Source organism: Geospiza fortis, unplaced genomic scaffold (genome assembly GCF_000277835.1).
Source record: "Geospiza fortis unplaced genomic scaffold, GeoFor_1.0 scaffold84, whole genome shotgun sequence".
NCBI lineage: Eukaryota > Metazoa > Chordata > Aves > Passeriformes > Thraupidae > Geospiza > Geospiza fortis.
The window spans coordinates 2151824-2168155 of record NW_005054363.1 but is presented as its reverse complement, the minus strand read 5'-3'; the positions used below and the strand labels follow the sequence as shown (position 1 = coordinate 2168155).

Sequence of the window (16332 nt, the reverse complement as noted above, 5' to 3'; positions counted from 1 at the left end):
ATTCCATCACCTTTTTTCCCACTCTATTGATGAGTATTTTTGGCTGTTTTAAAAGTAGAAGAGTGCAGATATTTAGAAAAAGTAGAAGAGTGCAAATATATTCAAAATGTTAATATTCTTCCTCTTGCTTTTAGAAAAAAATAGCCAGCAACACAGTTGAAGAATATGGATTTGGTGGATGCGGAAGTGTTGTTTGAAGGGGCTGTTACTCATTTCTGGCAAGATATGCTGCTCTGACCATATTCTTTCAGATTTGCCATTTGGGAGGTGTTAATATTAAATGCCAAATTTATCTATATACAGGATTTTGATCTAGCAGAGTGGCACATCAGCATACTGGAATCTCAAGACAAGCACAATATATCAATCGTAATACATACTTGGGTGACAATAGAAATGTGATTCCATTACTGTTCTCTGTATTCTCACCAGCATGGCACTGTGTGTCCCTGCTTGCCCGGAAGGAATATGCCCATTAGAGGCAGCTCAACCCTCTTGCTTTTTTCAGAGTTCTTTGTGCTGGTTACTTGGGTTTTTTTGCTTCTGTTTGTTTGAGGTACATATACAACTCTTTGCTGCCCCTGCCTTCTCCCTGCCCCACATGGCCTGGCTAGCTCAGCAGGACACCCATGTATCGGGAAAGGCTTTTTGCCCAGCCCACTGCTGCAGCTGCAGGTGTGAAACAAAGGTCACCCTCAAGCCCAGTTTGTGTTAAGATCAGCTTTCTTTATTATAATTACCAGTATTTCCTTATGTTCTTCCCTGAACTCATCTTCCTTGCCCATTTCCTCTGATTTTCCTGTAGGGATTTGTTGATTGGCCGTATTTCCATGCAGTGGGACAGGTTGGGATGATTCTTTCCATTTGCCAAGGCTGATTCTGGTCTAGGCTGTACTATTGCTTAATTCCCTATTTGATATCTTTCTGTAAAGAGCCTATAGCAAGCAAAACACTGTAGAGCCTGTAGAAGCTTAAATAACCCCAAAATCCCAATTTAAAATTGGGTAAACATTTTTTGAATGGTGGTTGTGGTTTTTTCCCTTTGTGTGTTTTTGTGGGGGATTTTTAGTTAGTTAATTTGTTTTGGTTTTGGTTGGTTGGGTTTGGGGTTTTTTGGGTTTTTTTTGAGGTTTGGCTCCTGGGAATGATCATCACTTGGGCAAAGTATGATTCAGCTCTTACATTGTCCATTCTGGCTGTTTCATTCTGCAATGTCACATGGACATAAGAGTCTTGGATACTTGATGAGGCATTCCCAATAAAAGCTTGAAAGGGCTCTAGGTTTTGGCCATGCTTCTGCTTCTTCCTTTGCTTCCTGTCTTATCTGAAAACATGTTTTCTTAACATGCTTCATTTTTCATATATCTCGTTCTTTGTTCTTTCTACTATAAAACTTGTACTGTAAAAAATAGATATTTAATTTGAAAGTGTCTTTTGCACATGGCCTGTTTCTTTGACTTACAAGAACTTCAAAGCCAGACTGAATTTTACTCATTAGATTAGAAGAGGAAAGGCATATGGCAATATTGCAGTAAATAGTAGTTACCAGTGAATTGGTGACTGTCATCTGAACTTGGAAGAAGAATTTCTGTTCAAGTTTTGAAACTTTAAAAATTACAGCTTGTGAATGGGGTGCCACCACATCCTGAGGTCATGCTTATCCCTCTCCATTTGGAGAACTATTTGTGCTTGTTCTGGGGTTTCACTGTCACAGTCAAGTCCATCCTAGAAATGCCTAATTGGATACATGTGCAATTGGTACTTCCTTTCGTATCTGTGAAAGGGGAGGATATGATTCCAGAGGAATATGGGGTGAGTTATTTTTGATGATGAGTTTCCAAAACCCATCTGGTACTTCAAAGAGTCTAGTGTGCATGACTAGACCAGACATGGTTTGTTGCACTTTTTTGTTAATTTTTGTAGAGGAAGGTCACTAGCAGTACAGTTATAAGTACATGAGGAAAAAAGGAAGTATTTATATACATATATGTGTGTGCAGGTAGATGTTTGTGTACTCATACACATGTAAATCTGATGTGGAGCATGTGTATATACAAATATAAACCTGTGACTGAAAGTCTGGCAGAGGAAAAGTATCCATTTATGTGGCTTTAACACTTCACTGTTGAGAAACTGAAATTCTGAATAAATTTGAAATAATAATACTCAGTTGTTGACATGAAGACTCATCTTCACAGGTGACATTTTTCTTTTGTAACCAAGAAAAACTTTCCTGCTAGAGGGAAATTACTCATAATTAGGCTTGAGGAGAGCTTAGCTGATAATGCTCTTATTAAGATAAATGAAACTTAGGGCTCATGTGCTTATGTAATTCTTTGTGCTCAGGAACTGTTCTGTAACATGGGCTAACAAAATGGCATTTCATAAATTCAATGGTATGCTAATTGACTCTGATTTTTTTTTTTTCATTCTTACTTGCAAAATTAAGTAACTAAGCTCTTAACAGTAGGATACTGTCTGAACAAGGAAGGAGGAGCTTGTTTTGGGCCAGGCACTGCGGCTGTGATAGTGGAATGGATGTGTGCAAGTCTGTCAAAGATAACCATGAGAATCCACAGGGGTGACACAGGTGGGGTACAGGGGTACATCATAAAGACAGCAGTGATGAATGAAATCTCTGCTCTGTCCAGTCCCTGGAAATAGATCTGTTTACAGCATAGCAAAATTCCTACTGCTCTGTTTGGGAGTAAAACCAGACAGCTCATGTCAGATCTTTCCTGTTTTCCTGAGAACAAGTCTTTGTTCTGCTTTCACTTAAAAAGAAACAGGAAAAAACCAAACATAAATATTTTAATTGGTATCTTGTCCTTGGAACAGACATTTCTGTGAAAAATTTTTTCTTTTACCTTTCTGACAGGTTTATTATCCGTTCTCTTGACTTTTGGGTTTGTGATTTCAGCAAAACATAAGAGAATTATAATGCATTATTTCATATTACTTCAGGCAGATTTGCAATAGGATTTGTATCAAGGGAGACAGCATTCCCTAGAAAGAGTAGCACATTTTGATGGTGAAAACTTTTAGAGGCTACTTGGACCAAAAAGCTGAATATTACTGTTCAAGACTGCATTTCTCTAGTCTGTGAATAAGAATGATAAATAAAACCAGTGTTAAACTCCAGGGAAGTTATATTCTAATGTATTAAATTTCTGATGGTTGTACTAGCTAATTTATGTTGAGGAAAAATCTTGTGCAAGTTAAAACACTTTACGTAAATATTTTAGACTTACCCCATATTTACAGAGTGTACTTGAATATGGTAGATAAAATCCTAGTTTATAACAACTCTGCCATTGCTTTTTGGTGTAGTAGGATTGATTTAAAAAAAACTAAACTCTACTTAGTATAACTGTTTTATACTGAAGAGTGGAGACAACCAAGAAACTCTGTTTACTTGGGCTATGGGGCTAATCGCATAAAACAATGGTAACAAAACCAATTTACACATTAAGTTATTTACAGTAAAGTTTAAAAATCTACCTTTAAAAGTGTGATGGTTGTGACTGGGGTAAAATTAATTTTCTTCTTATCTGGTATGTGGCTGTGTTTTGAGTGTGTGCTGCAAGTGTTGACAACTCAGGGATGATTTCCTGATTACTGACCAGCCCTTGCACAGAGTCAAGGCTTCTCCTGCTTTTCACCCACCACTGAGCAGGCTGGGGGTGCACAAGGAGCTGGGAGAGGACTCAGCCAGCACAGTTGATCCCAGCTGACCAGAGGGATATTCCACACCATACAGCCTCATGCTCAGCAATAAAACCAGGGGGAAGTCCCTGCTGCTCTGGGACTGGCTGAGCATCTTCCTGTTGGTGGAGAACAGCTGTTTGCACTTACATCACTTGCCTTTCTTGGGTGTTAGTTCTCTCTCTTTATTTTCTTTTCCATTATAATTTATAATTATTGTTATTTTATTTCAATTATTAAACTGTTCATAACCCAGAAGTTTTCTCCTGTTACTCTTCAAATTCTCTTCCTCCCCCATTCCACCAGGGGACGGTGTGAGCAAGCAGATGTGTGTTGCTGGTTAACCTAGAGCAGCAAGCCAACACTTTCTTTTCTTTTCTTTTCTTTCTCCAACCTAATCTTAAAAGCATTCTTTCTTACAGGCAGATATCTGGTCATTAGGCATAACAGCCATAGAACTTGCAAAAGGAGAGCCACCTCATTCAGAATTACATCCAATGAAAGTTTTGTTCCTCATTCCTAAGAACAATCCACCAACGCTGGAAGGAAACTTCAGTAAATCCCTCAAAGAATTTGTCGAGGCCTGCTTAAACAAGGACCCAAGCTTTGTGAGTTTCATGTTTGTCAGTGTGTAGTAGAGAACTTGACTGCTTTATGTGAATTGCATGAGTAAGTGTCATTCAGCTTCTCTAATGTGGTATGACATAAGTGACAGGTATATTTTTAGATACTGTATATATTTAAAGTCTCATTTGTATCAAGACTAAACTCTGGATTTGTTTTTGTAGTGAGTCACTCAACACTTTAACACGGTTAAAAAAACCTCAACTCTCTCTTTTTTCCTTTTAAGAGACCTACCGCAAAAGAACTTTTAAAACACAAGTTCATTTTACGAAACTCCAAGAAAACATCTTACTTGGCTGACCTCATTGACAGGCATAAGAGATGGAAGTCTGAGCAAAGTCATGACGACTCCAGTTCTGATGACTCGGATACGTAAGTTTGAGGAGTCTATAAGATATCCTCCTTTAGAAGCCAAGGAGTTATTTTTAGCACATGTATTGCTGTATTCAGTTATTTGCAGCTTTTCAGCTTAGTGGCCTTGCTAAGTGAATGCAATCTCAATTTTAGTATTGGCAGCAATTTCATACAAGTAACAGTCACTGAGGAAAATCTCTCCTGGCCCATATTCTGTGCTACCTTCTTTTTTATGTAGAGTCCAGGGTTCTTCCTAGATATGAGGCCAGCTGTTCTGCAGCCAGAAGGTCTCAAGCTGCACAGCCAAGTAACACTGTGCAAATGAGGTTCAAGTGAAGAGATTGCCACAACTTATTCACAAATGGATTTAATACCTCATAGTAAAGAAAACACAACTATTCTACAATTCCAGGCTGCATGCTAATGGCAAGCATCAGGTTATTTCTTGGGTGACATTACAGCTGTTTATTTCTTTACAGTATTAATGGCTTCATGCCTTCTAGTGATCACAGTTCCAGTGTCTTAGCTAATTTTCTAGGCAAGAAAAGTGAATTTAGTTTTCTAATTTTATCCCCTTTTTCTAATGAGTTGAGGTACTCTGCTAAAGCCAGTTTTCAGATAGCAATAAAACACTTCATGTAACTTGTTAATATGACTTGGGAAAATGTTTTCAATCTGTAATGCTTCACTTCCTTGAATCTGGTGAAGTATCTTGGTTTAAATTTTTAATTTACCCCAAAAAAAAAGTTACCTTAATTTTCATACTTGTCTTTATATGTAGTGGCCTGCACAATAGAATCCTGATCTTGGTCTTTACTTCTTTACTGAGTTTTTCTATTTAGTGTGTACATTTAATGAACAATGGCAGTAAGGTGTAGGTAATAAAAATTGATTTATTTTTTTTCCTTTCCCTTGAAGTGAAGCAGATGGTCAGGCTTCAGGTGGGAGTGACTCAGAAGAGTGGATCTTTACAATAAGAGAAAAAGACCCCAAGAATCTAGAGAATGGAGCAGCCCAGCCTTTGGAGTTGCAAAGAAATAAGGTGCTCAAAATATTGACTTCATAATACAAGGAGATAATTCTGCTTTAATAATTTAGTGGGGTGATTTTATTTTACGCCTTTAAAAGCATTTATATTGTGAAACTTCCAGTACTTTTGCTAAAAATGTGTTTTCTACAGTTGCCTTTCACAAAACTTTCTGAGTAAGCCTTGAATTTTGGGCATTCTTTTAATGTGTCCTTTTTTGTAGTTGACAAAATACGTACCAAGATATTTCTCTAGTTTGAAATAAAACCACTGGAGGAAGACCAGGCAATATTGTATTTTTAAAATCTCATTCTGTATAGTAAACTAAAACCAGTACAGTGCAAATCTAGGCTGGAGTTTTGGAGAAGGTATTTTGGTCTTTTAAGGAAAAAGACTAAAAATATAACAAAGAACAGAATGGGTCCAAAAAAAAAAAAATCCAAACCCAAGCAACCCAGAATAAGGGATGTTTAGGAACTGCTTCATTGTATTTTCTGCAAGCAGTGTGGTCAGAGCAGGTTGTTGCTTTGCTGACTCTGAAAATTCTGGAGAAATACAAGAAAAATATTGTGTCATACAGGATAAACCTAGTAAATATCAGCATGTCTGTGACTTAGTTAATGGTCAGTAGGATTGTGAGAGTTTGGTGGGTTTGGTTTGTGGTTTTTTTTTTCCCCTTCTAATTTTGAGCTTGCGTGTATTTGAGGTGCTGCAGTCTCAAATTTTAATTCAGCCTCTATTTTCCACAGTGCATTGGAATAGTATGTTGTAGAACATTTTCCATATATGGAAACAGAGCTTTCATAAAGTGTAGCATGTTGGAACTACATTTTGTCTTTAATTAGCATACAATGAGGATGCTTTTTTTCAAAAATAAAATTGGTCAGATTTTTTTTTTTCTTTAAAGGAAAAGGATATCCCAAAGAGGCCTCTATCCCAATGCCTGTCTACAATTATATCCCCTTTATTTGCAGAGGTAAGTTATAGCTTTAAAACTTAACAATTCCAAGGTTTATCTGAATAAAAATTGAAAAATATAATGAATGACACCTAAGGTTGCTACTACCCATTTTGAACTTGCTGTGTTACATGTTAGCTGTGCCTTGGGTATGTCTGCTTCTGAGATCTGTATTTTGTTCCTAACAATGCTTGATATGCATGGTAGTAACATCAGCCATGCTGGCCTAAAGCAATGAACATGACAAGAAAAGGGTGTGTAAATGTTTGGGTTGCAGCATTCTATTTTTGACACTACTTTATGTATTTATCTTACTATAAATTTCAAGATCTGTTCCAAGATACAGTTGTGGACCAGATCATCAAGAATTTCACTTTTGAATTTCAGTGTAGAAAACTATATTTTGTTCCCATTCTGAGTTTTATATTTTTTATACTCTTCCCCCCAAATACTTAAAAACAACTTTGAAAAAGAATATATGAAGGATAAGAGAAGAATTTATGAAGATACAATTATTTTAAAAAGTTGATAAAATGACTGCAGTGTATATGTATAAACTATAGGTGTGTAAGTATGGATACTAAAGTATAGGAAGAACATCCTGAAACCAAACAGCTATGGGTAAATACTGCTTTTTTTTCTTTGGGATACTTTGTTGTCATTTTTGACTGTGAGCATGCTGAAAAGGATGTGTGAAGATTGAAGATGTGTGAAGATGAATGACGTCCTGATGAGTACTGTAAAGACAAACTTCTGCTTGAAAAAAGTCTTCAGTAGGTGAGGGTGTATGATGAAAGTCAAATGCTGACACTGTGAACACTGATGGTCACTTCCTAACAAGCTTCTGCCTTATATTGTGTATAGAAATATTTATTAATATCTCATTAATATATTTCTTCCTGGTTTCCTTTCAGCTGAAAGAGAAGAGTGAGGTGTGTGGTGGTAACACAGATTCCATAGAAGAACTGAGGAAGGCAGTTTATTTAGCTGAAGAGGCTTGTCCAGGCATTGCAGATACCATGGTGTCACACCTTGTGGAGAGGCTTCAGAGGTAATGAAGCTATTGCAGCATGGCTTACAGAAAACTGCAAATCTGATTCTATAAATATTGGTGTATGTTGAATTGAAAGAATTCATTTTTGTTACTAATGAAGAAGAAAACCACTTGTGCCTGCAGTTTGTGCAGTTGTGTTTGCTTACTGGAAAAACACCTAATTGTATCAGCAGTTCTAATTTCTTGCTTCAGGTGATAGCACATGTGCATGTCCATCCTGTTGGTGTGCATATTGTGTGTCAAATGAGACTGGACAGGCTTTTCACTTTGCAGTTCATGTAAGGGACACACACTTCCTTGGTGTCTGTCTGGGTGTGTGTTGCAGAGAACACTCTGTGTCACTCTTAGGTTCTTTTACCCACATGGATAAATTGACTGTTCAGTTGGGTCTGTGTTTCCCTCACTCACATGGTCAGTGGTTCCTTGTTCATTCATTAAAGACAGTCTTTATGGCCTTTGGGTGACACCTCCAAACCCAATATTTGGTCTTCAAAAGGCCAAATTTAATGAGATTTTCTAACTGCCTTCCTTAGGAATATATTAGGAACAAATAATCAATTTTCTGTTCCTTTAAATGCTGCACAAGAAAAGATAAGAGGTATAAATTTCAGAATTGCTGCTGGAAGAGGCTATAAATATAACATTGAATCTGGGAGCCCACAGCTATTGTGAAACTCACAGCAGCCAGATTGGATTGCTTGGTACTAGAAAAAACTCATGTCAATGATTAATCATAGACCACTACATGGAAAAAGATCACCCTGAGCAGGTGTCTCCCTTACACTGTCTCTGACCACAACTTGGTAAAGTTTAGGAATTCATGGCTTTGAGGTTGAAGCACAGGATTTCCAGGCTGGCACTTTCTCCTTCAGTAAAAACCAGTGCCAAGAAACTTGCAAGCAATCATGTTTGTTGCTTTATGGGCTGTTAAGAATGAAGCCCAAAGGTTACTTCTAATGCCAGATGTCCTGTCCTGTCTCATTTGGTCCTGGCAGACTTGAAAGACCTGCTGGAGCTTCCATCTCAGTTGTTTCCATTCAGGGTTCCAAAATTGAATCCAGTCTTTCATCAGCTAATATTTCAGTGTTGTATTTTTATCAGTCTGGTACAGGATCTGCCTGGAACTGGAAACCTCAAAGACTTGATGCTGCAATTGAGGCTGACAGTGGCCATGTGGAGACAGTGCCAAGACACGGGCATTTTTGGGGATGCTGGAAGTGATCTTACTTGTTCTGTCACAACAACAACATTCATAATTTTTGTCCTGTGAGAAAGATTCCAGAACCCTTTGTATACCTGTTTAGCATTGCTTTCCTTCTGTTCTGCTTTCTTGGATTGTTATTGTTTTTCTTGGTCATAGTGTCTTAGAGCAGGGAAGGCAAGCACTCCATTCTCTTTCTAGGAGAGAAAGAATTATTCATAGAGAATGTCAGTGGATCATATCTGGGTGAACTGTCTCTATTTTTCAGGGATTGTATTCCAGCTAGTATGGGATAATGACTCCAGAAAGGGAGTGAAAGAATGAATAGCAAGAACTCCCACTAAAAATGAGCTTGAATCATTCCATAGCTTAGTAGGTTTCCCTTGGGGATAAAGCTGTTTTTTGGAGCTAGTCAAATTCTGAAAAAAATAATTCCTTCTTGTTCGAGTGCTGCAAGAAGTATGCTCTGTTAGATCTTTAGGTCATTCAGTATAATACCCTCTCAATTTGCTAGCTAATTACTGAAGATAGGTTTTCAACAACAAGTTTCTGATTACATTTTCACTGCCCCTTATGATTGGTTAGAACTGGATTTTGTAAGCTTATCTGAATGAATTAACTGGGACCCTCAGAATAGCTGCCCAGTAATGTGTGTGAATCCAGTTACCTTCCCCCTCCAGTTTTGATTTTGGATGTTTGGTGAAGTTTACTGGGAACTTAATGTGATTTAAAGGTGTGCTTATTTCTTTGGATGATTTAAGAATCTGCTTAGATCAAGAGATAGAGTTGTCCGGCCCAGCAATATTTTGAAAAGATTTGATGTAAGCTTGCAGAGTAAGGAAGTTGGAGTCACTAAATGTTCTTCCATCATTAAGTGCTGCTCAGTAACACATTTGAGCACAGTTTGTTGCTGTTTGTTAGGAAGCAGTGATACTCTAACAGGGCTGTTCAGTTCCATGGCTCTTCCTTTAAGGTGTGGTGGCTGTGGTGGGTCCCATTGTGTAAGGAAAAGGCCGGAACTTCAACAGCATAAAATGGAATCACTTCATTGCTGCTTCTTGTAGAATGCCTTCCTAAAAGTTGCAACAGTAACTATTTCTTTTTCTCTTCAGATATTCCCTAGCTGGAGGAAGTTCTTCATCCTACTGACATACTCTTCCTTCCTGGCTTTCCCAAGACAGCAGAGATCCCATGGTGTCTGCATTGAAGGCGTGCACCCTAATGCTGTTCTGCCTCTCAGTCTCTGGAAAGTCCTTGGGAGGAAGGACATTCTAAGAGTGAAAATGAAGTCTCTTGGATGGAGGCAATCTTTTTCAGCTCCTTAAAGCTATAATTTTTTAAAATAATAATTCACATATTCCAGGGAGGTGTCCTTTTGTAAAATCTGAAATGTATATTTAGGTTTGTGATAGAGAAATTGAAGATATTGAGAAACCTCAGGTATCTTGCTTTAAGAATTCCACTGAGAGATGGAGCATGGTTGTTGGAATTGTGTACAGATATGTATATAATGTCTTTTTTAAAAGAAAGCCTTTCAATGTGCATAAGGAATCACTGTGTACAAAATGGTAAAGTGCTTTTGTAGATAATGTTAGTGGGGTAAACATTTGACAGGCCATAACTGAGTATTGCCTTGCCTTTATTACATGTAAAGTTTGAATTATGTGATAAGTGAATCTCGGTTAGATTTTTGTATGTGAAGTATTTGCCATTGAAAGAGTTAATCCTGTATTATAGAACCTTCTATTTGTACCTCAGCACAGACACAATTTTATTCTGCTTCTCTAGCATTTCTTTCTTTTTACTTATATTCTGAGCATCACTTTCTGTTTATGGTACTACTTCTAGTTGTTTTAAATTCCATACACCTGGTCTCTCAAAGCTTTAAATTTAAATTATTGTTTTTCCTAGAGAATGAGTTCTTTCATATCTTCAGTTTCAAACTGTGCCAATGCAAATTCTGAAATAGTTCAGTTTTAGTAACAGATATTTGTGAAGCTTGTGAAATTCAGACACAGTATTTTTTTTTCACCTGAACATGTTAAAATGCTCAGGGAAATCTTTGTTCCCTTTATTTATTCTGAAATATCTCCTTAAGGTGTAGATTCTGAGACAGTGGCAAGTATTTCTTTATCATGCCTATTTTTATCATTAAAACAAATGTCTTTTGGCATAAAAGAAAAATTATCCATAGATTCAGTATTTGGTCTCGCTGCCTGGATCTGTGCATCTCTACCAGAATGGATAGATGTTGGACAGAGAGACTGAGAAACAGCCCAAGTGCTGTGTGCTGGGTCCTGCTGCTTGCCTGTTCAGAGAAAAGTTCCTTCTTGAAATTCTGAATTTTAAAATTTCCACTATTCCTGTGAGGATTTCTAGATAGCTGAATTCAGGTGTCACAGATCTTGGAAACAGTAATACTAGTTCATTAGTTGTATGCACAGTTGATTAGGTAGCTGCTATTTTTCCTCCCCCCCCCACAGTATTACTCTGAGGTTTACCTTGGTTTCACCAAGACTATATTCAGGTTCTTCTTATTCCAGTAGCTAAGAGAGCATTTTTGCCTTCTTTTAATGAGGAATTTGATGACTTTATGCTTTGCATGACCGCGAAGTAACTTATATATTTACTTTTTAAAAAAAATATATATGGATGGGAGCTTTGGAACAGAAAGGCTTAACATTTAAAATACAGGCATATCTGCCTAGCTTGGTACAAGAAACCCAGGTACTCTAACCATTGTGGAAGCTGGCGAGGTCTCCTTCCAGGACTTCTATCACCGTGGTAGCCCTTAGTCTATGCATATTAATAGCCTTAATTTATTAATTTAAGAATTTAATAGTAAGAGGACACTGTCTTGCTAACAGAGCTAATAAACTTCTGCCCAGGTTGGAACAACAGTTGGAAGAAATGTGGGTGTGTGTTCATCTTGAGGCCATGCTTTCAGGCATTACTCATTTGCCAGCCTCATGAGGTAATGGGTTTCCTTTATGGCTTAGGAAGTTTAAAATAAATTGAACAATGCTAAAGTTTGAGCAATGTTTTACAACTCCACTTTGATTAATATTTTAATTATGTTGTTTAGTGTGCTCTTAAGTGTTATGTATAGGCTCACTTTTGAGGAAACAAATTTAGCAGTGCTTTTGTGAAATGGGCATCAGAATGCAGCGCAATGGAAATTTACCTGTTGATGTGTCAATATGAGAACATTCAGCCTTCAATAGATCCCTGTGCTGTGACTGCACAAGGAAATCAACAGGTGTGTTTGCACTGGAAATGTAAATTGATCAGTGTAGATGGTTCCCTAGTCATCTGTTAGTGTAAGGACTGGAAATTAAAGTGAGCTTAACTGGAGACGCACAGAACTCTGAGACTTAGTGGGGAAGTTAAACTTATGCTGCTGGCTTGAATGTCAAGAATTTATCAATCAGCAAGTTGAATTAAATTCTAAGCTAGATTCTTTGAACACTCATTTGGAAAGTTACATATATGTGTTTTGAGTTGCATTTTAGTTGTGTTCCAGGACTGTATGTTGAGGAAGTTACTTCTCTGAGTAGATAGTGGCAGAATTTGCTTGATCAATGTGTCAGAGCTTAAGATGAATAAGACTTGTGGTGTGGGCAGGTGGCCAAAAGGCTTGGGCATTTAGAAGAAGACAAGACCTCATTTATGGTAGAGATGTGTATTTTTATATGTAATATACAGATTATTTAAATATAGACTATCTTAAACTGAGATTCACTGAAAAAAAAGCGTGCTGTATCTTGAATGTAGAAGTACAATCATTTGCTATTAAAAAGTATTGATGCTTTAAAAATCAGGTCTATATTGGTAACAGAAGAGGAGCTTCATTTGAAAGAAGCACCACCTCAGTTTCTCAGAGGAAAAGAAGTGTATTGATATTTTTGAGAGGTTTTTTCATGCTTAAAACATGTCTGTGTTGCGATGTTGCACTGATGATTTTTCTGTGCAGGTAGTACTTCATTCAGTCTTGACTATACTAAATGACAAGCTATCCCTATTTATGCAAACCTTTAAATTAGTAGAACTGCTTATTTGTCAGGGATTTCATGATTAGGCAGTAAATAAACTCACTGTTTAAAAACAATAAAATCAGTTATTTGAACTGAAGGCTTGCTTTTTTATAACTCTCAGATCTATTTTTTTACCTTAATTTTCCCTGTAGTTGCACTTTGTAGTTGCTGACCAGTTTATTGAAGGATGATATGCCACGGTTCCTTTGCAGCTCCATCATTGTGTGTGAGCTTGTGGGAACAGAAGATAAACTGATTTTTGTGGAATGCTCTAATTGGGGTGTTCTGCCCCTGCTGTGCAAGAGGTGCAGGTGGAGGGGGAAGGTGAGGCTGGCTGTGTTGGCACCTCACTGCAAAGCAGCTGGCTCAGTGTGAGTTCCCATCCTCCTGTAGCCTGGCACCCCATCATCTGCCTCTTAATGTGCTTTTAATGTACTTGGACAGTATCTTCTTTAGCTCTCACTACTTTCTGTCACGTTCTGTATTACTTTTTAAACTGTGTGGTACCAGTTTGTAGGAGTTTTACAGTAACCTGAGTTTGAAGGAAATGTGTTTTGCCTTGAAAAAAGTCACCATTGGAAGATTATCCACAGTGCTCATAAGCACAGGTGTCATGCAAGGATCAGGACAATTCCAAATCGGTTTTGTAGGCTGCTGGGGAGGAGCTGAAGGTATAGCACAAATGTGCTTCCTATTTTTAACTGTGTTGTGCAGATATGCTGGGAACTGCACATGCTGAGCACATGCCATGGACAAATCGTATGCAAGGGTTTCCTGCCACCTCTAATGCATGATTACAGAGGACCATGAAAGTGTGTGTCTTGTTTTCTGTAACACTGCTGTTTATAACCGTGTATTTAAATTTCACTTTTGTCACTCTACACCAACACAGTAAACCTCCTTGTAAACTACGTGACCTAGAAATAAAGAAGGAAAAGTTTCATGAAATGTTGCCACCTGAGTGGTCAGTGAGATGAGATTCAGGGTCCCTTCACTGAAGAAGATGCTCTGTGGGCTTCTAGAGCAGTTATTGCCCATGTGTCAGTAATGATATGCAGAAAGGTTATTAAATAGTGTTGGATTTTTAATGCCAGTCAGCTCAGAATTTGTAGCACTTGTAGATGGCAGTGATTTAAAACCCACCTTGTAGCCTCCATCCTGCCAGCCCAGTGAAACCGATTAAGTGCTCACAACAAACTACATGGATTGCACCTTTACCTGGTGACAAACTGTGTGACAGCTGCACTCCTGTAGCTGTACTTCATTACTATTTTCTGCTGCTAAAAACTGTATGTGTAGTACATCGCCCATTATTTTGTCCCCTACCAGCGTTCCTGTGCCTCAGGGCTGAGGCAGTGTCCCTGTGCTGTAGCAGCTGGAGTTGTGCATCTGCCTGCAGGTAGGCATCTGTGCTTTTGAGGGCTAAGACCATGTAATTGGTCCTGTACAGAAAGAAAGAATGGGCAAGACTGGGCTTTCCAGGTCTTTCTTGATCCTCTTTCTTGTTCTTGGCTGATGGAATGGCAGGCTATTACACCTGATTTTGTCTCTAAAATGAATTTTTCTTCCTCCTTAGTCAGAGACTTTAATCAAGATTTCTGCAAAACATGCTTCACAGCATGTTTTCCCCTACCTGCTGACTTGTCTTTCAGTCTGTCATTTTTGTCTGGTTTCAGCTGAATTTACGAAGGCATTAAGGTGTCAGTGTTGTTCAAATAAAATGTTCTGAAAAGAGGTAGGTTTGAGGTATATTATCAAACACATCTTAACAGAGGTTAAATTAGACAGCAGATAAATGGTGGAGATGCTTAATCTTGTTGAAAAAACTACAGGAGTCCGGGCTTTTTTGATCCCTTTACCTGTGGTGCTACCTCCTGAGGCAATGAAGTCCCTATTTTGTTTTTATTTGCCCATTATTGGAAACTGGCAGCTATTTCATGGTGAGTAATAACAGCACCAGCAGCAAATCTCCTGGAGTGCCCTGTCTGAGGTTTCCCTGCAGCTGAGAGAGATGTGTTTAGTGATAGCTTCTGACCTGGCACACAGTGACCCTCCCTCTCTGCAGGCCCTGCTTGGCTGAACAGGCAGTGCTATGATGTGAATCAGGATTAAAAATAAGTGGTTGTACATTAGAGCTTTCTAGTACACTGAGTTTTATTCATACATGTAGACTCTGCCCGTTTCCAAGATAAGAGTATTAGGACAATTGATTCTACTCTCTTCCTATCATTTCAGTTTTGGGTTAACCCTGGGAATAGACACCTAGAAAAATGCTGACAGGTGACAGCAGGTCAAATGGTTCCATTTTAAAACAAAAATCACATTAGTAGAGAAGAAAAAAAATTCTTGTGTTAAACTTTTTTTAATAGGAAAAATAATACAAAGAGGTGAAAATGGTGATTAGGTGGGTATTCTGAGAGTGGCACCCACAGCCTAACTTGGTCTCTGCCATTAACAACAAATTTCGCTGTATTTTGGTCTTTGCCTTATTTTCCAAATTCACCTTGTGTAAAAGTGAAACTTAATGAGAAAAGGCGTTACTTGATTTCTTTGGAGAGCTCAGAATAAACTACTGCAGCAAACAGCAGTTAATGAACATTCTATCCAACAAGCCCCAGGGTTCTAAATTAAAATTCAGTTTTGGCTGAATTAAAGGCATGGCCCTCAATATAATTTACATTAAAAAAAGCCTTTCACTGTTATGGATAACAATTCTAAAGGGAAGAGGCAGGGCCATGTCTTGTAAGGTACTATTTTACCACTGAATAATAAAAATTTTTGGCAGGACCAGGTCTGCAGAGTTTTACTTCATAGCAACATCAAATGCTGTTGCTTTTCCAGCATTGTTTTCCCAGACCAGCATGGCTGCAGCTGAGTTGTTGCTCACCTGTGCTGTACTATTTCCTCTTCTCCTCATTACGAAGATCAGTGCTCGCATTCCTAGTCAGTCCTGAAGCACTGGAGTTCCTGCATGTTACTACACGGCAGGGTCACAGGCTCGGAATGGACAAGGCAGTGGGACCTGCAGCTGAGAAAATGGGCTTCAGATTTTCCTACCTACTTTCCAAGTTTGTCCTTCAGCCCATCTTAGCCAGAGGCAGTGCTCCAGGATCAGTGTGATTATTGCACTGGTATGGAGAGCCAGGGGCACTAGCTGAGGCAAAGAGCAACTGCAGCACTCTGCCTGCCCAGGGGGCTGAAGGTCTCCCTGCAGCGGAAGGAAGTGCTCTGGAAAGTTTCCCTTTGTCAGGGTGTGCTTGGATTTGGCCATGGGGACTGCTGCATGTCCTAAGGGGTTTGGAGCCCATCCTCATCTTGGACAGAGGTATGTCGGGGGTAACAGAAAGAACTTTACTGTCTCGAAACAGGCATATG

General features: G+C 38.5%; 1 protein-coding gene across 1 annotated transcript in view; it reads left to right on the top strand.

The window, feature by feature from the left end:
• STK24 (serine/threonine kinase 24) overlaps positions 1-13049 on the top strand; it is a 39564-nt gene extending 26515 nt beyond the window's left edge. Inside the window, exons 7-12 of the mRNA XM_031059550.1 lie at positions 4128-4313; positions 4556-4701; positions 5602-5725; positions 6618-6686; positions 7583-7719; positions 10036-13049. Of these exons, the coding sequence (XP_030915410.1) occupies positions 4128-4313; positions 4556-4701; positions 5602-5725; positions 6618-6686; positions 7583-7719; positions 10036-10072 (699 nt within the window). The 3' untranslated portion in view covers positions 10073-13049. The remainder of the gene's footprint in view (positions 1-4127; positions 4314-4555; positions 4702-5601; positions 5726-6617; positions 6687-7582; positions 7720-10035) is intronic.
• Positions 13050-16332: the final 3283 nt, after the last annotated feature.